The sequence below is a fragment of the Cryptotermes secundus genome, unplaced genomic scaffold, assembly GCF_002891405.2.
Source record: "Cryptotermes secundus unplaced genomic scaffold, Csec_1.0 scaffold112, whole genome shotgun sequence".
Taxonomy (NCBI): Eukaryota; Metazoa; Arthropoda; class Insecta; order Blattodea; family Kalotermitidae; genus Cryptotermes; species Cryptotermes secundus.
This window is the reverse complement of record NW_019718271.1, coordinates 387519-407102: the sequence shown is the minus strand read 5'-3', so window position 1 is coordinate 407102 and position 19584 is coordinate 387519. Positions and strand designations below refer to the sequence as shown.

The following is a 19584-nucleotide window of genomic DNA, read 5'->3' as shown; positions in this document are numbered from 1 at the left end:
CTAATTTTGCTCAGAGGTCTCCTAGAGACATGAGGAACTTTTACGTGCCGTAAATCTACGACACGGGACCCACGGCTTAAAGTCCCTCCCGGAGGACTTGTTCCCTGAATTTTTCCGCCCTTAAAAATTCCACGACCTCCGCCGGATTCTGAACCCGCGTACCTTGAGTCATGAGGTGGGAACGTTACCCCTAGACTACGGAGGACGCTTCTTATGTTATTATGTAGCTCTGATCAGATACTACTTCAGAATACATCATAACTCAAAACGGCAGCCTTTTGGTTTCTATTGTCACGTGTAGGCGTTTGCGTGAGACTTATAGACGGGTTATGGTTTGGATGATGGGATTTATTGACACTTATACATAGACTCGGGACTACAGGCAATACAGCGCTGTCGCTGATCTACACACTTTACAGTTCACCGTTACACACGCACAAGATTTCTCAGTCTTTACTAGTCGTATTCTGGCAACAGATTTATCACAGTCTCGCCGTCATTTCAAATCACACATAAAGTCTTCTTTACACTGCCTAATTACTTTCTTGCTTGCAGACTAAAAGCCACGGAGTTTATTTTCTAACTAGTTATCTGATCACTTCCCCCTGGCCCTTTATTTTTAATCGTTTTGTAGGAGGAAATGGAGAATTTAAACAGGGATCAGAACTGTAAGGGCTAAATATTTCAGTGCAGTGACCGAATGAGGAAGATATTTCGAACTCTAAGAAACGTGCAAGGAAATTGTTACCTGACAGGAGCGGAAGAGGAGAGTGGATCGGTAAGGTGAGGTGGAGTTTCCCATATGCCCTTAGATAGAGACGAGAGGCAGCAGTACAGTTCTGAAACGTCTGCAGTTCAACGCACTTCTCCACACGGCTGTCACCGACGGACGAGATGCATTTTAGCAAATGAACGGTCGTGAAAGCCGAAGATTTACGTTGTGATTTTCTTTTCATAGATTATTTTAAAGTTTAAACAGAATCTGCTGACAGCGGAAATTACGCGGTGTTGAAAGCTTTGAAAATGAGTCTTCATGGCTAAAAGAGATGGGTGTGAAATTAAACAGTTGTCAGTTTTTCTGTTTACGCATTATCCTCATAGAACTGAAAGATATGTAGACAAAAGACTTAAACATGGAATTTTTAAGTAGATTATGAATTGATGGATAGATCTTTGGAAGGACAGGAAGTGGGACGAAATAGGGGGGTAGGTATAAGATATGGAACAGCGGTAAACTTGATAAATTTATGTGTCTGAATAAACCCGACATCCATTACAGTACTGGGACTTTATTTACTCTGTAAACCACCAGAGCGCTAGCTGTGCGGGGACACTTCTTACTGGGGATTATCATTTCATACGGAACTAAATCCCGTGTGATTTATAGGAAGTACAAAGCTGATCTCCATTTCCACTTATAACATGAAACTTACGAAAGTTGAATATCTGAAGTTCTACACAATGCCATGGTAATTCTTGTCAAGTAACACTTGAACAATATAGTAAAAAAATAGGTAAAGCTATCCCTGTAACAGCCCGTGGAGGCTCATAGGTTTGTGAGAGGTCGAGGTTCTCATATTTCTAGACAGTCTGTTTATAGATGGCGGTGAGTTGTCAGACTTACGCTCCGGCCGCCGTTTACCATCAGAAAGATTCCTGGTACACATTTCTGTTAGAGGCTGCGTCGACCTCAGGTCCACAGTGCGGCTGGAAGGATCAGGTAAATTAAAAAAAAAAAACAAATCCAGTGACCTCATCGGGACTCGAACCCGCGACCTCTCGGCTTTAGCATAGTGTCTCAACCAACTACGCTACAGCAAATTATTCCCAAGCTTAACGAACACATACCATGTCACGCATCGTTATATTGTATTACAGTTAGTCTAGGACAAGTCTGAACAATATTTTAAATTGGCAAAATATAAAATGTAGAATTCTATACGGTACCCAGAAGACTTTTTAGACATGTTACAAAGTCATTCTTCTGTAAATACAAAATTAATTGACTTTACGGAATCATCTTCGGACAGTTGGGAGTTAGTCAGGTGATCCTTTCATATAACCAGGAAATTCTTCATCGTCCTCATAAAAGCAGCCTACCTTTGAACGGTAACCTGAGCCAGCTCAATCTGCTTCATACCACGGCAATCAATTCCTGAAATATCATTTTCTTTTTACTAATTTCCACTCTGATGACACTCGAAACTGTATATTTAAAGCCGACGCAGGTCGAAATTCGAAAGGCTCTAAATAGCATAAAATATTCTTAAGGGTGTTTATTTTTTAAAAACGCTTGATGTGCCTTGCAAAAATTTCAGACTACGATACCCCCGCTCCGACTATTTTTGGAGGCCTCTGTGGTCTAGTGGTCAGAGTTCCTGGCTAGAGATCCAGAGGTCCGGGTTCGATTCACGGCGCTACCAGATTTTCTGAGAAGTAGTGAGTCTGGAACAGAGTCCACTACAGCCTCGTGAGGATAACTGAGAAGCTACTTCAAGGAAATAGTGGCTCCGGTCTATAAAACCTAGATTAACGGCCGTGGGGATCCGTTGCGCTGACCACGCGACGCCCTCTATCCGCTAAAATGGCACTAACTTCGCCGACAAGCGGCGGTCGCTCGGTATAGTTCGCTTGCGGACTACAGGCCACGGACTTTATATTAAATTCGTTCCCATGGCGGAAAAGTACTCATATCCCTTCGAGCGCTGATTAATCCGAGCAGTGTTTTTACGGAGACAACAGTGGATAAAAATACTTGCGGCCACGAAAAGTAACATTTTTCTTTCGCTTTAAAATGATCCGGCTGTGACTTCGTAACGAAATGAATCTCTTGCAGTGTCATGTGACTAAGTGTCAATATTAAGCCATGCGTCGCTACACGTTAAAGGAACATCATTAAGTAACAAGGACGGTATACATTTCACTGCTGATCTCGACAGTAGCTGCTTAATAAAACTGTTAAATATTGAGTTCTTTTATAGAATCATTAAAGCTATCCCTGTAACAGGCCGTGGAGGCCCATAGGGTTGTGAGACGTCAAAGCTCCCACATTTTCTAAATAATCGGCTCACAGATGGCGGTGGGGTAGTCAGCCTTACACCCCGGCCGTCCTTTACCCCCAAGAATATTCCTGGTACTCATTTCTGTTAGAGGCTGAGTCGACCCCAGGGCCATAATGCGGCTGAAAGAATTAGGTCAATTGAAAAAATCCACCTCATCGGGATTCGATCCCGCGACCTTCCCGCTTGTAGCATAGTGCCTCAACCAACTACGCTATCGCGTATATTTGATGCCTTTACATGTTTCGGTCAATTAATGACCATCTTCAGAAGGCAAATAAGAACATCTGAGGACACTACTCTTATATAAATCATAGTACATCAAGTTCAAATTTGTGCAAAGTTTTATATATAAACATTTGATAATGTGCCTCAACAAACAGCGAAAGGAGAAGCAGCTCAACAACAAACACTCTCTCTCTCTCTCTCTCTCTCTCTATATATATATATATATATAAAGAAAAATCTCCCATTGATAGAAGGGACACGAAGACACAAACCTTAGCGGTTTAAGATTTTAAATATTAAGAATTTTATTAATATTTTAAATCACCACATTTTAACTTATTTAAAATCTTTATATATAAAACTTTGGACAACTTTGAACTTGATGTACTATGATTTATGTAATAGTAGTTTCCTCAACATGTTATTTGCCTTCTGAAGATGGTCATTAACTAATAGAAACATGTAAAAGCATTCATATATATATATATATTTGAGTCACACTGGACAGTGTCAAATCATTCTATAACATTTTCTAGTGTGACGGATCAGAATAAAGTTAAACTTGTTGAGTTGTTTCAACTTACATTTTCTGTGCCATCCTTAGTGGGAACTTCCTCTCTATCGCTTTCATGTTTGGCGACTGCGGTAACAGAACTAGTGACCTCCGTAACAGGAACTGACGTCACACGTTCGCTTTCCTTGTTGCTCATTTGTCTCAATAATTGATCCAAATTTCCACCGACAGGAAACGAACCAGGTGATCTTGTAACTGGATAACCTCCTGTTATAAGCAGATCTGCTCCACCTTTTCTATAATAACCCGGCATCAAATCATCACTTGTATTTGCTGTGTCTTGAATATTTTCACCCATTCCAAAATATGTATCATCATTAAGACCACATTCCTGCAGTACTGTATTTTGACCTCTCTCCGAATATGCATTTGCAGTTCTAGCCTCACATGTGTCAATATTTGGCAACAATTCTTCATCTTCTGGAATGCCACGGAAACTTTTCGGACTTTCAAAGGCATAATTGTCTTGCACAGATGTACCATTTGATAACAATGTTGCATCGACAGGTGTGAAAGTATAGTTATAATGACTTTGTGACGGAGGAAAAATTGCTGACCCGTTGCTAACCACGTTTTGTTGAGCACCCGGCAATATTGCAGGTATCTCAGACCATAAATTTTCATTTAAAATATGATAATCACTTGGAGGAAACTCAATTGTCGATCCACAATCGTATGAATTACCTTTCAGGTTATTACCGCCGTAAACTGGTAAACCGTTTGATATATTAGAGTTTGGTAACATTACATCACTCATGAAGACACCTTCCTTACCGTTAGGTAACTTTATTTTACCGAAGAACTGTTGTTCTTGACCGTGTCTACCATTAAGTGTGTTAAAACACGCGCTATTAACTTGGTTATTATTTAAAATCTTCGCACATTTTTCCCCGCCTTGTGGCTTGACAGCATTAAGCTGTTGGAAAGCAAGCGGTGCGGACGGGCTTTCTTCTGCGCACTGCTCGACAGGAGTAAGGTCGTTGGAAACTGTCTCGGCCTCCTCATCGACGATGCTGAGTCCGTCGAACTCCACTCGCAGACTACTACGTCGGCTCTGTCCGGGATTCCTTATTGAGGAAGAGGAAACTTTCTGTTGGTTTTCTGCATTGTCGAGATCGGCGGAGTGCTCGCACGGGCTGGCCCCTTAATCGTCCTCTTCTTCTTCTTCTTCTTCTTCTTCTTCGTCGTATTCCTCGTCTTCATCCTCACATCCTTCCTGAAACAGAGCACACCAGTTACCGATTTGCATATAGAAACCGGACTATATGACGTCCATCGCTGCGCAACGGCTGCAATGGGAATGCATATTTCAGCGGCAACGAATACATGGAAATGCCTCCACCGTGACGAAAAGGGAAATCTAAAATCTGAGACAGTAAAATATGGTGGCGAGTCCCAAGGGATTCATACCCGAAAAAGACTGCGCTGTCAAGGAACAGCAGCATATGAAAATCAAGACCCGTCTTCGCGTTAGAGAGGGCGCCCCACAGCAAGACCGTAACTGAGAAACAGTAATAAATATCTGGTCATGAGCCCCAAATGGGGCACCAAGACTTACTGACTGACTGATTGACTGACTGACCGTCAGCCACAATATGACTTTGACTTTGAATTCGAGTAGTAGTAGAGATCTGTCCGAGATCAGTCTGAGATTAGTGAGAGATTCTTAAGAGAGATTCGTCATCAGACAGAAGCTGTTCAGAAGGAGTTCAAGATGTCAGCTGTTATAATTGACTGTAATTTTAAAGAAGCGCCAATAAATTCAATCAAGTCCAGAACCCATTATTATTAGTCACGAAACCCCGAATACGTGATAATATTCTGAATAGCAACTTTGCTCAAATTCCCCTGAACAAAAATCTATTTTCTGCTGCCCGAAAACAAAAAATTAAGAATGTTAGTTTACGAATAGAACAGTTGTCTTAATGGAGAAGAGTATTTCTTGAGTAACGGCGATTAATCGTCTTGCATGAAGGTTAGCAACACACGGATACAGTGAAAGAAACACGAAGCAGAACACAGAGAAATCCAATAATCTCGTGTACAAATTATTGGTCCACCTTTTCATTTTAAGGGCTTTCCAATTACGGGACAGAAACTCTTAAGTTCATCGGGAAACAATAAAACAGGCAGGAAAATGACCATATTTGACTGTGTCGTGGTTTGAAAACAAGTTTCTCTGTGGCTGTCTCCTGTTGATAAGACTCTCTTAATCCGTAAAAATTCCTTTCGATCAGATATGCCTGGGTTCACGACCTGCACTCAGATGAGGCGTGACCTATAAAGTCGATGCCATTTATAGACCCCATAAACACGGACAGCTTATAAAACCCTTATCAGTGAAGACAGACTTTCTTTCGAAACTCTCGAAAATCCGGTATTACTGCGTTCTTAAGAGATTTGTTGGAAGTACCTACTTATGGGCCCCTCACGGCTCTAACCCGCATTTCATTTCAGGCACGGATATTCTTCTAAATACTGAAACACTTCCAACATGGTGTAAACTTACAAACTACTTTCAAATTTTATTGATAGCGTGTCTCTTAGAATTTCTACAACCATCCTTAAAATTCAGCATACTTAAATATAATATTAGCCTTCAAAATTCAATGGTTATTACATGTAAAACTCATTTTAACATAATAAAATTCTACTTTCTGCCCACAACATATATTTTTTGTGTTTAGTATGGTTCTCACAATAAACAGCATTTATTTCCCTAAACTGCATTAACCGGTTGGTCTCTGTAACGGAAAAATACTGTGTTTCCTGTGAGGTACGAATTGTTTTTTTTATTATTATTTAAAAGAAGTTCAGTCTTTAAAAGTTTGAAATAAAATTATATATTTTTAAAGTTCGCTGTCATATATACGAGTATATAATATTCGACAAATTCTTTCTTGAAAAGTTTCGTGACCCAGAGGACCAGAATTTAAACATTCATCATCTTGGAAACCTCAGATCTCGTATAAACTCAAAATTATCGCTACATCAGTGTGTTCGGCTTCTCCAGGGCACATAAAAATATTTTGTACACTTGTGTACAGAGCTCTATTTATAATCTTTCAGCATACAAATTTTCACATGCCCTCCAACCATCTTTCACACATTATCTTAAAAAAATTTTAAGAATTCCGTGAGCAGTAGTCCTCAAGCGAACTATACCGACCGAGCGACCGCCGCTTGTCGGCGAAGTTAGTGCCAACTTTAGAGGATAGAGGGCGTCACGTGGTCAGCGCAACGGAATCTCCACGGCTGTTAATCTCGGTTTTCTAGACCGGAGCCGCTATTTCCTTGAAATAGCTCATCAATTATCCTCACGAGGCTGAGTGGACCCCGCTCCAGACCCAGTACTTCTCAGAAAATCTGGTAGCGCCGAGAATCGAATCCGGGACCTCTGGATCTGTAACCAGGACTACTAGAGCCACTAGACCACAGATGCATAAGCGTGGTTTTCTTGTTATTGTTTTTTTTAAACACAACACGGAATAATGTGCAAGTTTACAGACTCTTAGAATCGTAGAAGTGTCAGGCCTCTACTTCGCATTGCGCTTGCGCCGAAACGCAAGCTCGCCTACCTTTAAGTTTGGATTAGAGAAAACACTAATAAAACATGACTCTGAGTTGTCCTGAAAGACCTTCTTACGTCATATTCAGTGGAAAGGGTCAGATAATATTATTCTCCAAGTTTTGTCACTGAAAAATTAGAAAACCAGCGACTAGAAAAAATAAAATAAGCTAGTCTACACGATTTGGACGGAACTCAATGATCCATCTGAAGTTTATAATAAATTTCGATCATCAAAATTGTGTATTTTATGTGGATAAAAAAAGCTAAATTCGGAACAAGGTTAGGGGCCAAACAAAAAACAAGCAATCTTTCATGCTGATGCACGTGTGCAAATATTATGGACTTCGTAATTCCTCTGTCTTCAGACTCTCTGACAGCTTTGTACAAACAATATTTCTGCCTCTTATCCCTTATTTTCCACGTGATTCAAAGGAGTCACTCATGTAAATGAAGGCCATGCGTCTAGGTCAGTTTGGTTTAATCATAACCATATCGTGTGTTCTCCGCGTGCTCAGGATTAGAAATGAGAATTATGACTTCACTTCCAGGAGTATACTGGTGACTAGGCATCAGTATATTATTTGGTTTTTTCTGTGTTTATTTCTAGACTAGCCTTCTTACTAGGAATATCTAAAATTTCGGATGTTTTATGAGATAGATTTACACTATTTTCATAGGCCAAAAGCTGGTGTATCCCATGCAGTTTAGTCCAACTGGATTATCTTAGATATTCCTTATGGGGTCTTCCAAAACCAAGTTTTGGTGGACATACACCAGTTATAAAGATGTAACTAATATTCTTTTTCCAGAACTTTATCGCGTTCAATGAGGTTCACCCGTGTTCCTTGACTAGGACTGATTTCCGTTAGTATGAGGGTGTTTCGCAATAAAAATTAGGAGTCAGTAAGGACAGAACTAAAAATTAGAGCAATTACAGAATGCTAACAGATTGGGAAATCTCTTCCCCACTGCCATTTTGGACATAATTAATTCCACACTGACATTTCTGAAGTCGTAACTTGGCTTCTTGTCGAAACACAGCGTATATCTTCTTTTGCTCTGGCACTCCAAGATCCCGTAATACAGTGAATTACAACAAAGCAAAAAAAAAGTCCGTAGCTTTAGTCCGCATGCGAACTATACCAACCGAGCTACCGCCGCTTGTCGGCGAAGTTAGTGCCAACTTTAGCGGATAGAGGGTGTCGCGTGGTCAGCGGAAAGAATCCCCACGGCCGTTAATCTCGGTTTTCTAGACCGGAGCCGCTATTTCCGTGAATTAGCTCCTCAGTTATCTTCACGAGGCTGAGTGGACCCCGTTCCAGACCCACCACTTCTCAGAAAATCTCATAGCTGCGGGAATCGAATCCGGACCTCTGGATCTGTAGCCAGGAACTCTGACCACTAGACCACAGAGGCGGTCACAACGAATGATACGAAAAATAAAATACATTGTGTCCTTGTATTTCAGTGAGTGAAGCGATTCGTTATTGGCTGGATGGCAGAGGCTTTCTTCCCTGAATGGGCAAGAAGTTTCTCTTTACAAAGTCTCTAGCTCACGTAGCATCCTATCTAATGAACACGTGGAGAAATCCACCTATAGACAGAAGCTAATCATTAATGCAGAAATTCAGAATTCGTGGACCTCAGCCTTTTATTAATTTACACCGATATAGTGAAATGTAAATTTATCCCTTTAACAGGCCATGGAGGCCCATAGGGTTGTGGGAGTCAAGGGTCCCACATTTTCAAGATAATCGGCTCACAGATGGTGGTGAGGTTGTAAATCTTACGCGCCGGGCATCCTTTACTGCCAAGAATATTCAGAGGCTGAGTGGACCACAAAGCCATAGTGCCGCTGGAAGGATTGGGTCAATTAAAAAATTCAATGACCTCATCTGGAATCGAACCCGCGACCTTCGGGCATATAGCATAGTACCTCAACCAACTACCCTACCGCTTGTCCCTCCACCAATACAGTACAGGAAAGAAAAAATTGATATTAAAGAGCACGTTTATTTATAATAGGTCACTGTCTGCAGGGTGCCTTATCATTTCATGTTCTGGTTCTTAAAAACGCTGGCACTGGAGGCTTGTGGAGAGCGGATTTGAAGGATGTTATCGAAATCCGCAAAGAAGAGAATTAACTGAAAGAATGAAGAATCCAAACCCTTGGAATTCAAAGCATACGACATTACAACGCCCATTTTTTTGTGTTGCAATTGAACTAGATTGAATAATTGGTTTGTATTTACTGAACCAATCTTTTCATTTCTTTCTTTATGCAGTGTTATACTCTAGGAAATCCGTGGATGATGAAATGGAAATGATGAAATTATAATGTCTCATATTTTTTAATTCGCTTATTGGGGGATGGAGTCCAACTGGGTCCACTCGTCACGGCGACCACTGATTGGCCTATTCTACCTTCTTCGGGTGATTATGATGATGGAGAATTTGGTGGAATGAAGATTGGCAGGGGAAACCGAAATGCTCGGAGAAAAACAGCCCCAGCGCCACTTTGTCCACCACAAATCCCACTTGACCAGACCCGGGATCGAACCCGGGCCGCTGCGGTGGGAAGCCAGCGACTAACCGCTTGAGCTATGGCGCGGCCTCATGTCTCGTATTAATGCACAATCCCAGATTGTAACCCCAGTCATATCATTTTAACTCTACTCTGAGGCCGAGATTTGTATCTGAGACCTTCACAATATGATATATGGATGGTAACCGCCGAACGGTGACACGGTGAGAGCTATAGAGTCTTCTACAGTGATGATCTTTGTCTTTCCGGTCTCTTGTAACGTATCTGCTTTGTAATTTGACTGCAGTTTCCAGGGACAAGCCTTACGGTGCCTTGTTCTATTTTTGTTAACGCAAACGTAGACTTGTTCTACTGCTGACATCTATGAGTGGAGTGTGGGAACTACAAGTGCATATAGAATGCTGGAAGTTATCAGAATTGAATCGAGGCCAGAAGTCGACTGAAATAATCGATATTTTGCTAATATTTGGATCCATTTTCTGGTTTCTTGCATAAGCAGAAATGCCCAGAATAATAAACTTTACTCTGGTACAAGCAACCACAGAAGAAACTGTAATTGCACTTTGAAAAAGGCAGTAGTACTCTTAATGCGTTATATAATGGAACATAACGAGCGGTATTGTATATCTATCAAACGTCTGGATTATTCAGAGGGGATCAGGACTGGATTTAAGGAAAAGGAAGTTGGCTCATTTGACCATGGTATTTCGATGTTTTCCTCAGTCTCATCTCACAAATTTCGAAACTAAATCTTCACATATGTCACTACCACTTCCTTCGAAACGTTTCCTTCTTCACGTTTCGGGATCGTGATTCAAATCAGTTCTTTTTACTTTGCACAATATCTGTCCTTGAAACAGCTGCGCTAAATAACAAATAAACTAAGTAAGTACATCTCCTCTTGTATTTCATTATTTCTTATGTGATATATTTAATGACCCTATCATTATTATTATTATTATTATTATTATTATTGGAGGGGGTGGGTTTCCCCATGCACCGCGACCAGTGGTCTATTGTACGTCCCCCTGTGATATTCTACCAGTCTCTATACCCGACCGATACTGGTGCGTGCCATCAGTCCCGACTCAGCCAGCGAGTTCGGCCTCTACTGGCTCAGCGGTATCTAGATGCTCCCCCCATCTACCAGAGGCATTAGAGACTACTGATGGGCGGGAACTGTCCTGAATTTAGCTCAGTGGTCCCCGACTCTATCAGTATCTAAAACATGTAGCATGAATGGTAGCATAATGGATGAAGAAAGTTGGCACTAACTTCACGGACAAGCGGCGGTCGCTCCGTCGATATAGTTCGCTTGCGGACTAAAACCACGGAGATTGTTTTTTTTTTATGAATCTTTCATAATTTAGACGGACGCTATCATGGTCTAACTAAAGTATTGTATCAGCATTTGTCTGGGAGGACAGAGAAGAACCACGAAAAAATCTGAGCCAATATAGCCAGGGTCCTGACCGAGAATCGAACTGAGTACCCCTCCCCCAGAACACTAGTTTATAACGTTACTGCTAGACCAACCCCTTTAATGTTCAGTTCTTGGTCCCTACATACAACACTGTCTCTGAAATCACATGCATATTCAAGTAAAATGAAATTCTAACTAGTTTTCATCCAGAATTATTGAAGAAGCCGCAAATAGTCTGTAAATACATGGTAATTATAGGGAACGGCTCAGAATCTACCGCTTCCAACAGTCCCTCCATTGTTGCGTTCGTGTAATTCTTGTCGCGGGTGTGTTTACCCTGCCGTCTCTTCTGACTTCAATAGATGTCGCTCTGAGTCTTCATGTCACAGTATATCGCGTGCAGAGGTTATGGACTCTCAGGATAATTATAAAATAAGGACATTGCGCATCCTCAGGGCCCGGATTTTGATGACATGTCATCTTTTATTTTCCCTTGTATCCTATGCGATGCTCTTAAATATATAAATCTCGGATATGAGCTGCTGGTTACAGAAATGTAAATTTTATCTGTAATTTTTTGTCATTTTTTGACATTTTTAGGTTTAACGTCTTTTTTCATTTTGGGGGTAATTTTTTGGTAAATTTTTGGACTTTTAAGGGTATTTCTTGTAATTTTTGACCATTTTAGGGAATTTTTCTTCATATGTTTTCTGAAATGTGAATAACATGGAAGCGAAGTGTTCTTTCTTTTCTCCTTCAGGTCATTTTTCTGATATATTGATACTGCATATTACATTTTTGGGTCATATTTAAGTCATTTTTCTGGATTTTTTCGGTCATTTTATAGGTCATTTTTTAAATATTTTCAGGTCATCAAAATCCGGGCCCTGCATATTACATTTTTTGGTTATATTTTAGGTCATTTTTCTGGATTTTTTCGGTCATTTTATAGGTCATTTTTTAAATATTTTCAGGTCATCAAAATCCGGGCCCTGCATATTACATTTTTGGGTCATATTTTAGGTCATTTTTCTGGATTTTTTCGGTCATTTTATAGGTCATTTTTTAAATATTTTCAGGTCATCAAAATCCTGGCCCTGCATATTACGTTTTTTGGGTCATATTTTAGGTCATTTTTCTGGATTTTTCGGTTATTTTATAGGTCATTTTTTAAATATTTTCAGGTCATCAAAATCCTGGCCCTGCATATTACGTTTTTTGGGTCATATTTTAGGTCATTTTTCTGGATTTTTCGGTTATTTTATAGGTCATTTTTTAAATATTTTCAGGTCATCAAAATCCTGGCCCTGCATATTACGTTTTTTGGGTCATATTTTAGGTCATTTTTCTGGATTTTTCGGTTATTTTATAGGTCATTTTTTAAATATTTTCAGGTCATCAAAATCCTGGCCCTGGTCATAACTATGATTCTCCCGTAACACACCTTAAAGTGAATAGTAAATATCCTTTTGCTGTGTTTTATTGGCTTTAACGTTCCTGAGAAACGGCGAATTATAATCTTGTTACGAAATGCCATCCTAGTACAAAACGAGCTTACTGACGTTCTACGGTAACGACTTTCACAGTTTATTTGAGCCCATCCTTTCATGTGTTCACATGATTACTGTGGTTTCGTTAACTTGCAGCCATTTGTACAGTACCTTGACTGAGGTATCTGTGATATTCTACGAAAAGGAAGGCCAAAAAGTAAAGCAGTTGTTACTTAACCTTAAAAATTATGTTGGCACCACTGAGAAAGATGGCGGGTTGAAAGTTTATGAACCTTCCTTCATTTGCACTCAGCTGCGTTTCATTGTTTTCCCAGCAGTTACAATACTGTGGCATTTTAACAGTGCAGTTTCATTGATAAACTGAACCAATGAAGAATACTGCTCTGTTCTCTACTTACTTTTCCAGTGGGTGCGAGAACTTGTGATGCTTAACGAACGACACTTCACTATGGTAATAATTTTCTGAGGTGGAGGAAGTGTGCGGACGGATGTGAGTGCTGTTCGTTGTGTCTTTGCTGACCGGCCATTGACTGTATCGTGTTTTGCTTAGGGAGCATATATACAGGTATATATACAGTAGAACTTGGTTACAACGTCATCAAAGGGACCTAAAAATAGTGTCGTTGTAACCGAAATGGGCACTTCCACAGTAGCCTTATGTTAGTCACGTAAAAATCTACCAAAACCGAGTTAAAATGTTGCATTTTTTAGTGAAATACGTAGTTAAGTACAGACTAACGTAACATTAACGTGGAATTGCCCAAATGTGTAATATCAAAGACATATTACAGCGCTTTTCACTGACAATACACACCGCACTAATACTGTATATTAAAGGTAGGCCTACTCACCAAATTACAGTAGATTACATCAATTGTTGTGCCTTACTGTACCTAGATACGAGTACAGTAATCAGTTATCTTCATCTGTTTCCTGTTACTTGCCCAATACACACTTTCTAAATTACGTTCAATGTCCATATCAGAGAAATTCAGGAATGAAAATGACGTTACATACGAGGTTGATGCATTTGTGCATGTCGTACTAAGCAAGGTATAAAAACAGTTGCTTTATGAGGAATTAGTTCGTACCATTGAATATTTGACGCAATAGACAAGGTGTCGCAGAAACCGATGTTGCTATAACCAAGTTTTACTGTATATGCATATCCCTTACTTACTTACTCACTCGCGCATGGAGCTGAGCCCTTCTTGAGGAGCCGCCAAATCTGCAGCTACTCAAGAATTTCCCAGCATTTTATAGAACCAGAAGGTCCATTACCTTGTTCACAAGAGCCCTTCACTGGTCCGTATCCTGAGCCAGATGAATCCGATTCATACCATCCCATCCTATCTCTCTAAGATCCATTTTAATATTGTCCCCCACCTACGCCTTGGTATTCCCAGTGGTCTCTTTCCTTCTGGCTTTCCCACCAATATCCTACATGCATTCCTCTTCTCCCCTATTCGTGCTAGATATCCTGCCCACCTCATCCTCTTAGACCTGATCATTCTAATTATACTTGGAGAAGGGTCCAAGTTATGAAGCTCCTCATAGCATATCCCTGACTACCGAAAAAAAAAAAAAAACTTGTTCTGTCGAAATTCATACTGTAAATAGCATATGCAGGAGAAGACATGGCAGAGAAGTGGCTTAAGGCCCAGTCGAAAATATTTTGGACATTTTAATAATATGAATTGAAAAGCACGAAAATGTAAGTTATATCCAGCTAATTTTGGATTATTTTCAATTCAATTCTTTATTATTAATGTGCCGAGTCAACAGCCGCAAGGCCAATTACAGACACAGCACAGTGCAGATGAATGAATTACATTATAGACAAACTTATTAAAAGTCAAATACAAATTACAGGTAAGTACTTGGAAGAAATAATAATGAATAAAAGTAAAAGTAAACAAACAAATAGCTGATAATTATGACAGTAATAATAATTTCATTATCATTAAACTAAGTGTTATTACGATTTCAGGAATGAAACATAAATATTTAATTAAGAAATGAATAATATAGAATTACAGAGGATAATAATAATATTTTGTCAATATTTATAATAAAATAATGCATATTTTCTTATTTATTTCTAACTTATTGTGCATATGTGTCTGTGAACATGTGTGTACGTGCGTTATGTGTGTGTAAATGTCTAGTAAAGCCCACTCATGACTTAATCCAAAACTATCCAAATATATCTCTCTGTTCCAAACACGTTTTTTATCTAAGCAGATATTTACGCCTACTTTTATACTGTCACGTGATGGAGTGGCTATAGACGGAGTTTTGATTGGTAATTGGATTTACTGGACTCTCCTGACTACACTTCACAGATCATTATCACACACAGACTAGTATCCTCAGTCATGTTGCTTTGTAACGGCTCCCAACAGCGGACGCTCCTCTGCTTCCGGGATCACGTCCTTGCAGGCTGGCTACAGTCTCACGGCGACCTAATACTCTGACCACTGACTTCAGCCGGTACATTCTTCAGATGCTAGCTTTCGGGCTCGAATGACTTCCGACTGCCAACCTCCAACCTCAGCTGTGTATTCTCGACTGGCTTCCGAGCCGAAATAATTGTCTTCCAACTGCAGTCAAGTTAAATTCAAAGTCACATTGCGACTGACGGAAGTCAGTCAGTCAGTCAGTCTTGGTGTTGAGCCCAATCTAGGGCTCATGACCAGATATTTATTACTATTTGACAGTTTCGGTCTTGTTTCTGTGGGGCGCCCTCTCTGACGAGAGGACGGGTCTGTCTGCAAAGTTCTATTGTTGCATAATGTTACTATTGGCGCGGATTGAATAGAAAACACCGTTTACAACATTTATTCCATTGTTGCCTGCGTATCCGTTGCAGCGGAACGTGTTTCCCGAGCTGTTGCCTAGAAATGAATGTTGTTTCAGAGCCATTCCTTAGCAACGGTTGTCTCTCTGGCTCCACAGTTCTTGTCTTTGCAAATATGTCACAATATTGTCAATCTTATTGTGTTTCTCCATTAACTTAGTTCCTAAGTGTTGTTAGAATAAGATTTTCAGATATGGTATGGCTTGTTCTTCGTACTCCGTAATCGTTAGGTCCCAGTAAAGTAAAGTAAAGTAAAGTAAGTAAAGGTATCCCTGTAACAGGCCGTGGAAGCCCATAGGGTTGTGAGACGTAGAGGCTCCCACATTTTCTAGACAATCGGCTCAAAGATGGCGGTGAGGTTGTCAGCTTTATGCGCCAGCCGCCCTTTACCCCCAGAAAGATTCCTGGTACTCATTTCTGTTAGAGGCTGAATCGACCCCAAGGCCATAGCGCGGCTGGAAGGATTAGGTAAATTGAAAAAATCCGCCTCAACGGGATTCGATTCCGCGAATTTCCGGCTTGTAGCACAGTGCCTCAACCAACTACGCTAACGCATGCCCCCCCCCCGTTAGGACCCAGTACGTATACAAAGTACATGTAGGGCTAGTCTTCTCTTTCATATTGTAATTTTCACTTTCCGTGTTTAATATTTAAATCTCATAACAAAATTTCATATTCTCTCTACGAAACTGATCGAAGATACTTTTAAATCCCTCGTAAATTCACCTTTATATCGTTTACTCTTATCTTCCCTTTGTAGCAAGCCCATTTGTATTCATGTCGCACTGAATATCGAGTTCAGTCTTACCTTTACGTTTTCTGATACGTCATTCACCATGCATGGTTACTACTGCAGTCTCAGCGGAAGAAAACTACTTAGATCTATCACGAAATTGAATAACACTCTGCCAGCATGTGACATAGTGCAGTCTGGTAGAATTTTACTGGCATGTCGGAGGGACATATTGCCTCCATCTTCAGGGTCAAATATTAAATCAAGCAAGTAGTCAGCAGGAAATGTGGGACTTGCAAAAACATTTTATATTTAGTTAGCGTCCATTGTTCAACAGTTTTAACAATTACAACGGGATACTGAAATACAGAATTATATTTAGTTACTTCATACGAACTTGCAACAAAAATACCACTAATCCTATCCTTGCAACGTCTTGGAGTCCGTATAATTCTGCAGTGAGAAAAAATTATATAAAAAATTATCTTGTGCTATACGCCTCCCCGTGAGCCGGAATAGGGTGATCGGTATAGCGACTACCTAAGGGCTGAACGACCGAGAGGTCGGAGTTGAATCCTGGTAGGATCAAGATTTTTTTCGCATCGTCCAAACCGGCTCTTGGGTCCACACAACTCCTATACAATGCGTACCGGGGGGAGTTCCCTGGGGGTAAAGTGGCCGCGGCGTGAAGCTGACCCCTCACCACCAACTAATGCCGAGGTAAAAAAAATGTGGATCTATACCTCCACTCCCCCATACGCCTTTATGTTGTAGTGATTAATTAGTTAAGTACAGGGACAACTTTACATTTGTATGCCTCCCTTGACTTCCGTTTATAAATAAGTACAGCCTGTAAGTCTGCAAATTAGTGATAGGGCAGAGGAAGAGGTTGAGAAAGGAAGCTTCTTTACCATTTCCCAATGATCTCACGGGAACGTCAAGTCTATGGATGTCACCATTTAGTATGAAAATGATGAATCATTATCTAAGCACTTTTTAACGCATCAATTGGGGCTGTTATATAGAATATTTACTACTCTCAATGATGCCATCATAAGAAAGCTATCCCTGTAACAGGACGTGAAGGTCCATAGGGTTGTGAGACGTCAAGGCTCCCACATTTTCAAGACAATCGGCTCATAGATGACGGTAAGATTGTCAGCCTTACGCGCCGGTCGCCCTTTATACCCCAGGAAGATTCCTGGTACTCATTTCTATTAGAGGCTGAGTCGACTCCAGGGATATAGTGCGGTTGGAGGAATAGGTCAATTGAAAAAAAAATCAAATGACCTCAAATAACCTAAACATTTTAACCCAATATCGCGTCATTCATTGTTTCATAATTCAGAATCAAAGGTATCTACAATATGTGTCAAAACCGCTTTTGATTAGAGATGGTTTCAACACGAGGTCGTTTGCCTTACGTTTCTGAAGTGCATTGTTACCAACGGAATAATGTTATTTGTTGAGAATTATGTTGCAGATTTTCCATTTAGTGGTTATGATACTATAGTGGTTAACACAAGAGTCTTCATATTTCACTGTGCCAGATTTGATCTAGACAGTCATCAAACAAACAACAAACTCCGTGGTTTTAATCCGCAAGCGAACTATACCGACCGAGCGACCGCCGCTTGTCTGCAGTTAGTTCCAACTGTAGCGAATAGAGTGTGTCGCGTGGTCAGTGCAACGAATCCCCACGGCCATTAATTTCAGTTTTCTAGACCGGAATCCCTATATTCTTGAAGCAACTCCTCAGTTATCCTCACAAGACTGAGTGGACCCCGTTCCAGACCCACTACTTCTCAGAAAATCTGGTAGCGACGGGAATCGAACCCGGACCTCAGGATCTGTAGCCAAGAACTCTAAGTCAACCAGTGACCTTAAGATCGACTTACAGCTATCTCCATCAAATATATTTCAGACAATGAAAAAATGTCCAGCATAATATCGATGTAATAAATCAATCATTGTCACAAACATTTAGAGGAATACAAGCGTGTTATTTGCGCTGTTTTGTGTGTGGTTTGTTTTCGTAGTTAGGCGCGGTCCGCTTCGAATGCATCAAGGTCACGCAGCTGTTAAGTGGAGCCCTTGCCAAAAATAAAGTTACGGGCAGTGGTAGTACAACCGGTTTGGCTGTGTTGAAACGATTAAGATCAACCTATGTGCTCAAACGGAAGGTACTGTAGAGGGAAAAGTAGAGCTATATACAAATATCTGGCAGACGCCCAACCTATCATTGTCATTACTTGGAGGTAATGGTCTGACATTCACCGCGGCCATTTTGTTACTGATCAAGCTTGTTTCTGTGACAACAAAATGGAGACGCCTATGTATAACACAGTCTGTCAATAATGCAACAAACTGTTCCTTTTTCTTCCACTTACAATTTTTTCACAATATGAAAAAGGCTGTCTTCTGGGATGTGGCACCGTGTAGAAATTGTGTTAACCGACGTTTCGGAGGAACGCATCGCAACAGTCTGTTGCACCTGCTCTAGCTGGTTCGCTCGCGGATTTCTTCTTGTCTTCTACCCTGAAGATGGAGGTGTACGTCCCTTTTACTGCGGCCACTTCTAACCTATTGTACCAGCCCCAGATGATAGGTGAGGGTGATTGTGGAGCAATTGGTGGAATGAAGATTGGCAGGGGAAATCGAATTACTCGGAGAAAACTTGCTCCAGCGCCACTTTATCCACCACAAATCCCACCTGACCAGACCAGGAATCGAACCCGGGCCGCCGCGATGGGAAGCCAGCGACTAACCACTTGAGCTATGGCGCGGCCGAATGGGCAACTATGTTACTTTGTTCCTTTTTAGATCACAAATCACCCCAAACCAGCTCTTTAAGCATACCGTCAAACCATAAGCTCTGTTTCCATATGATTACAATTAATTCCACTTTTGAACGGACTACCCTATATGTTATCAGTTAATGGCCTGTCAATGTTGACTCACTCACGGATTGAAAACTAAGCCAACTCACAGCACTAATACATGTGTTGGAGTGTGTGCGCATGCGTGTGTATAGAACGCCTTGTTATTGCATATTAAACAGTACATAACATTACTCTCCC

The 19584-nt window shown here is 40.6% G+C and overlaps 1 protein-coding gene across 2 annotated transcripts in view; it reads right to left on the bottom strand.

Moving 5' to 3' along the window:
- LOC111871406 (mucin-17) overlaps positions 1–19584 on the bottom strand; it is a 74133-nt gene that overhangs the window by 40176 nt on the left and 14373 nt on the right. For both annotated transcript variants that reach the window (XM_023864535.2, XM_023864620.2), the window contains exon 4: positions 3872–5077. In XM_023864535.2, the coding sequence (XP_023720303.1) occupies positions 3872–4618 (747 nt within the window). In that variant the 5' untranslated portion in view covers positions 4619–5077. The remainder of the gene's footprint in view (positions 1–3871; positions 5078–19584) is intronic.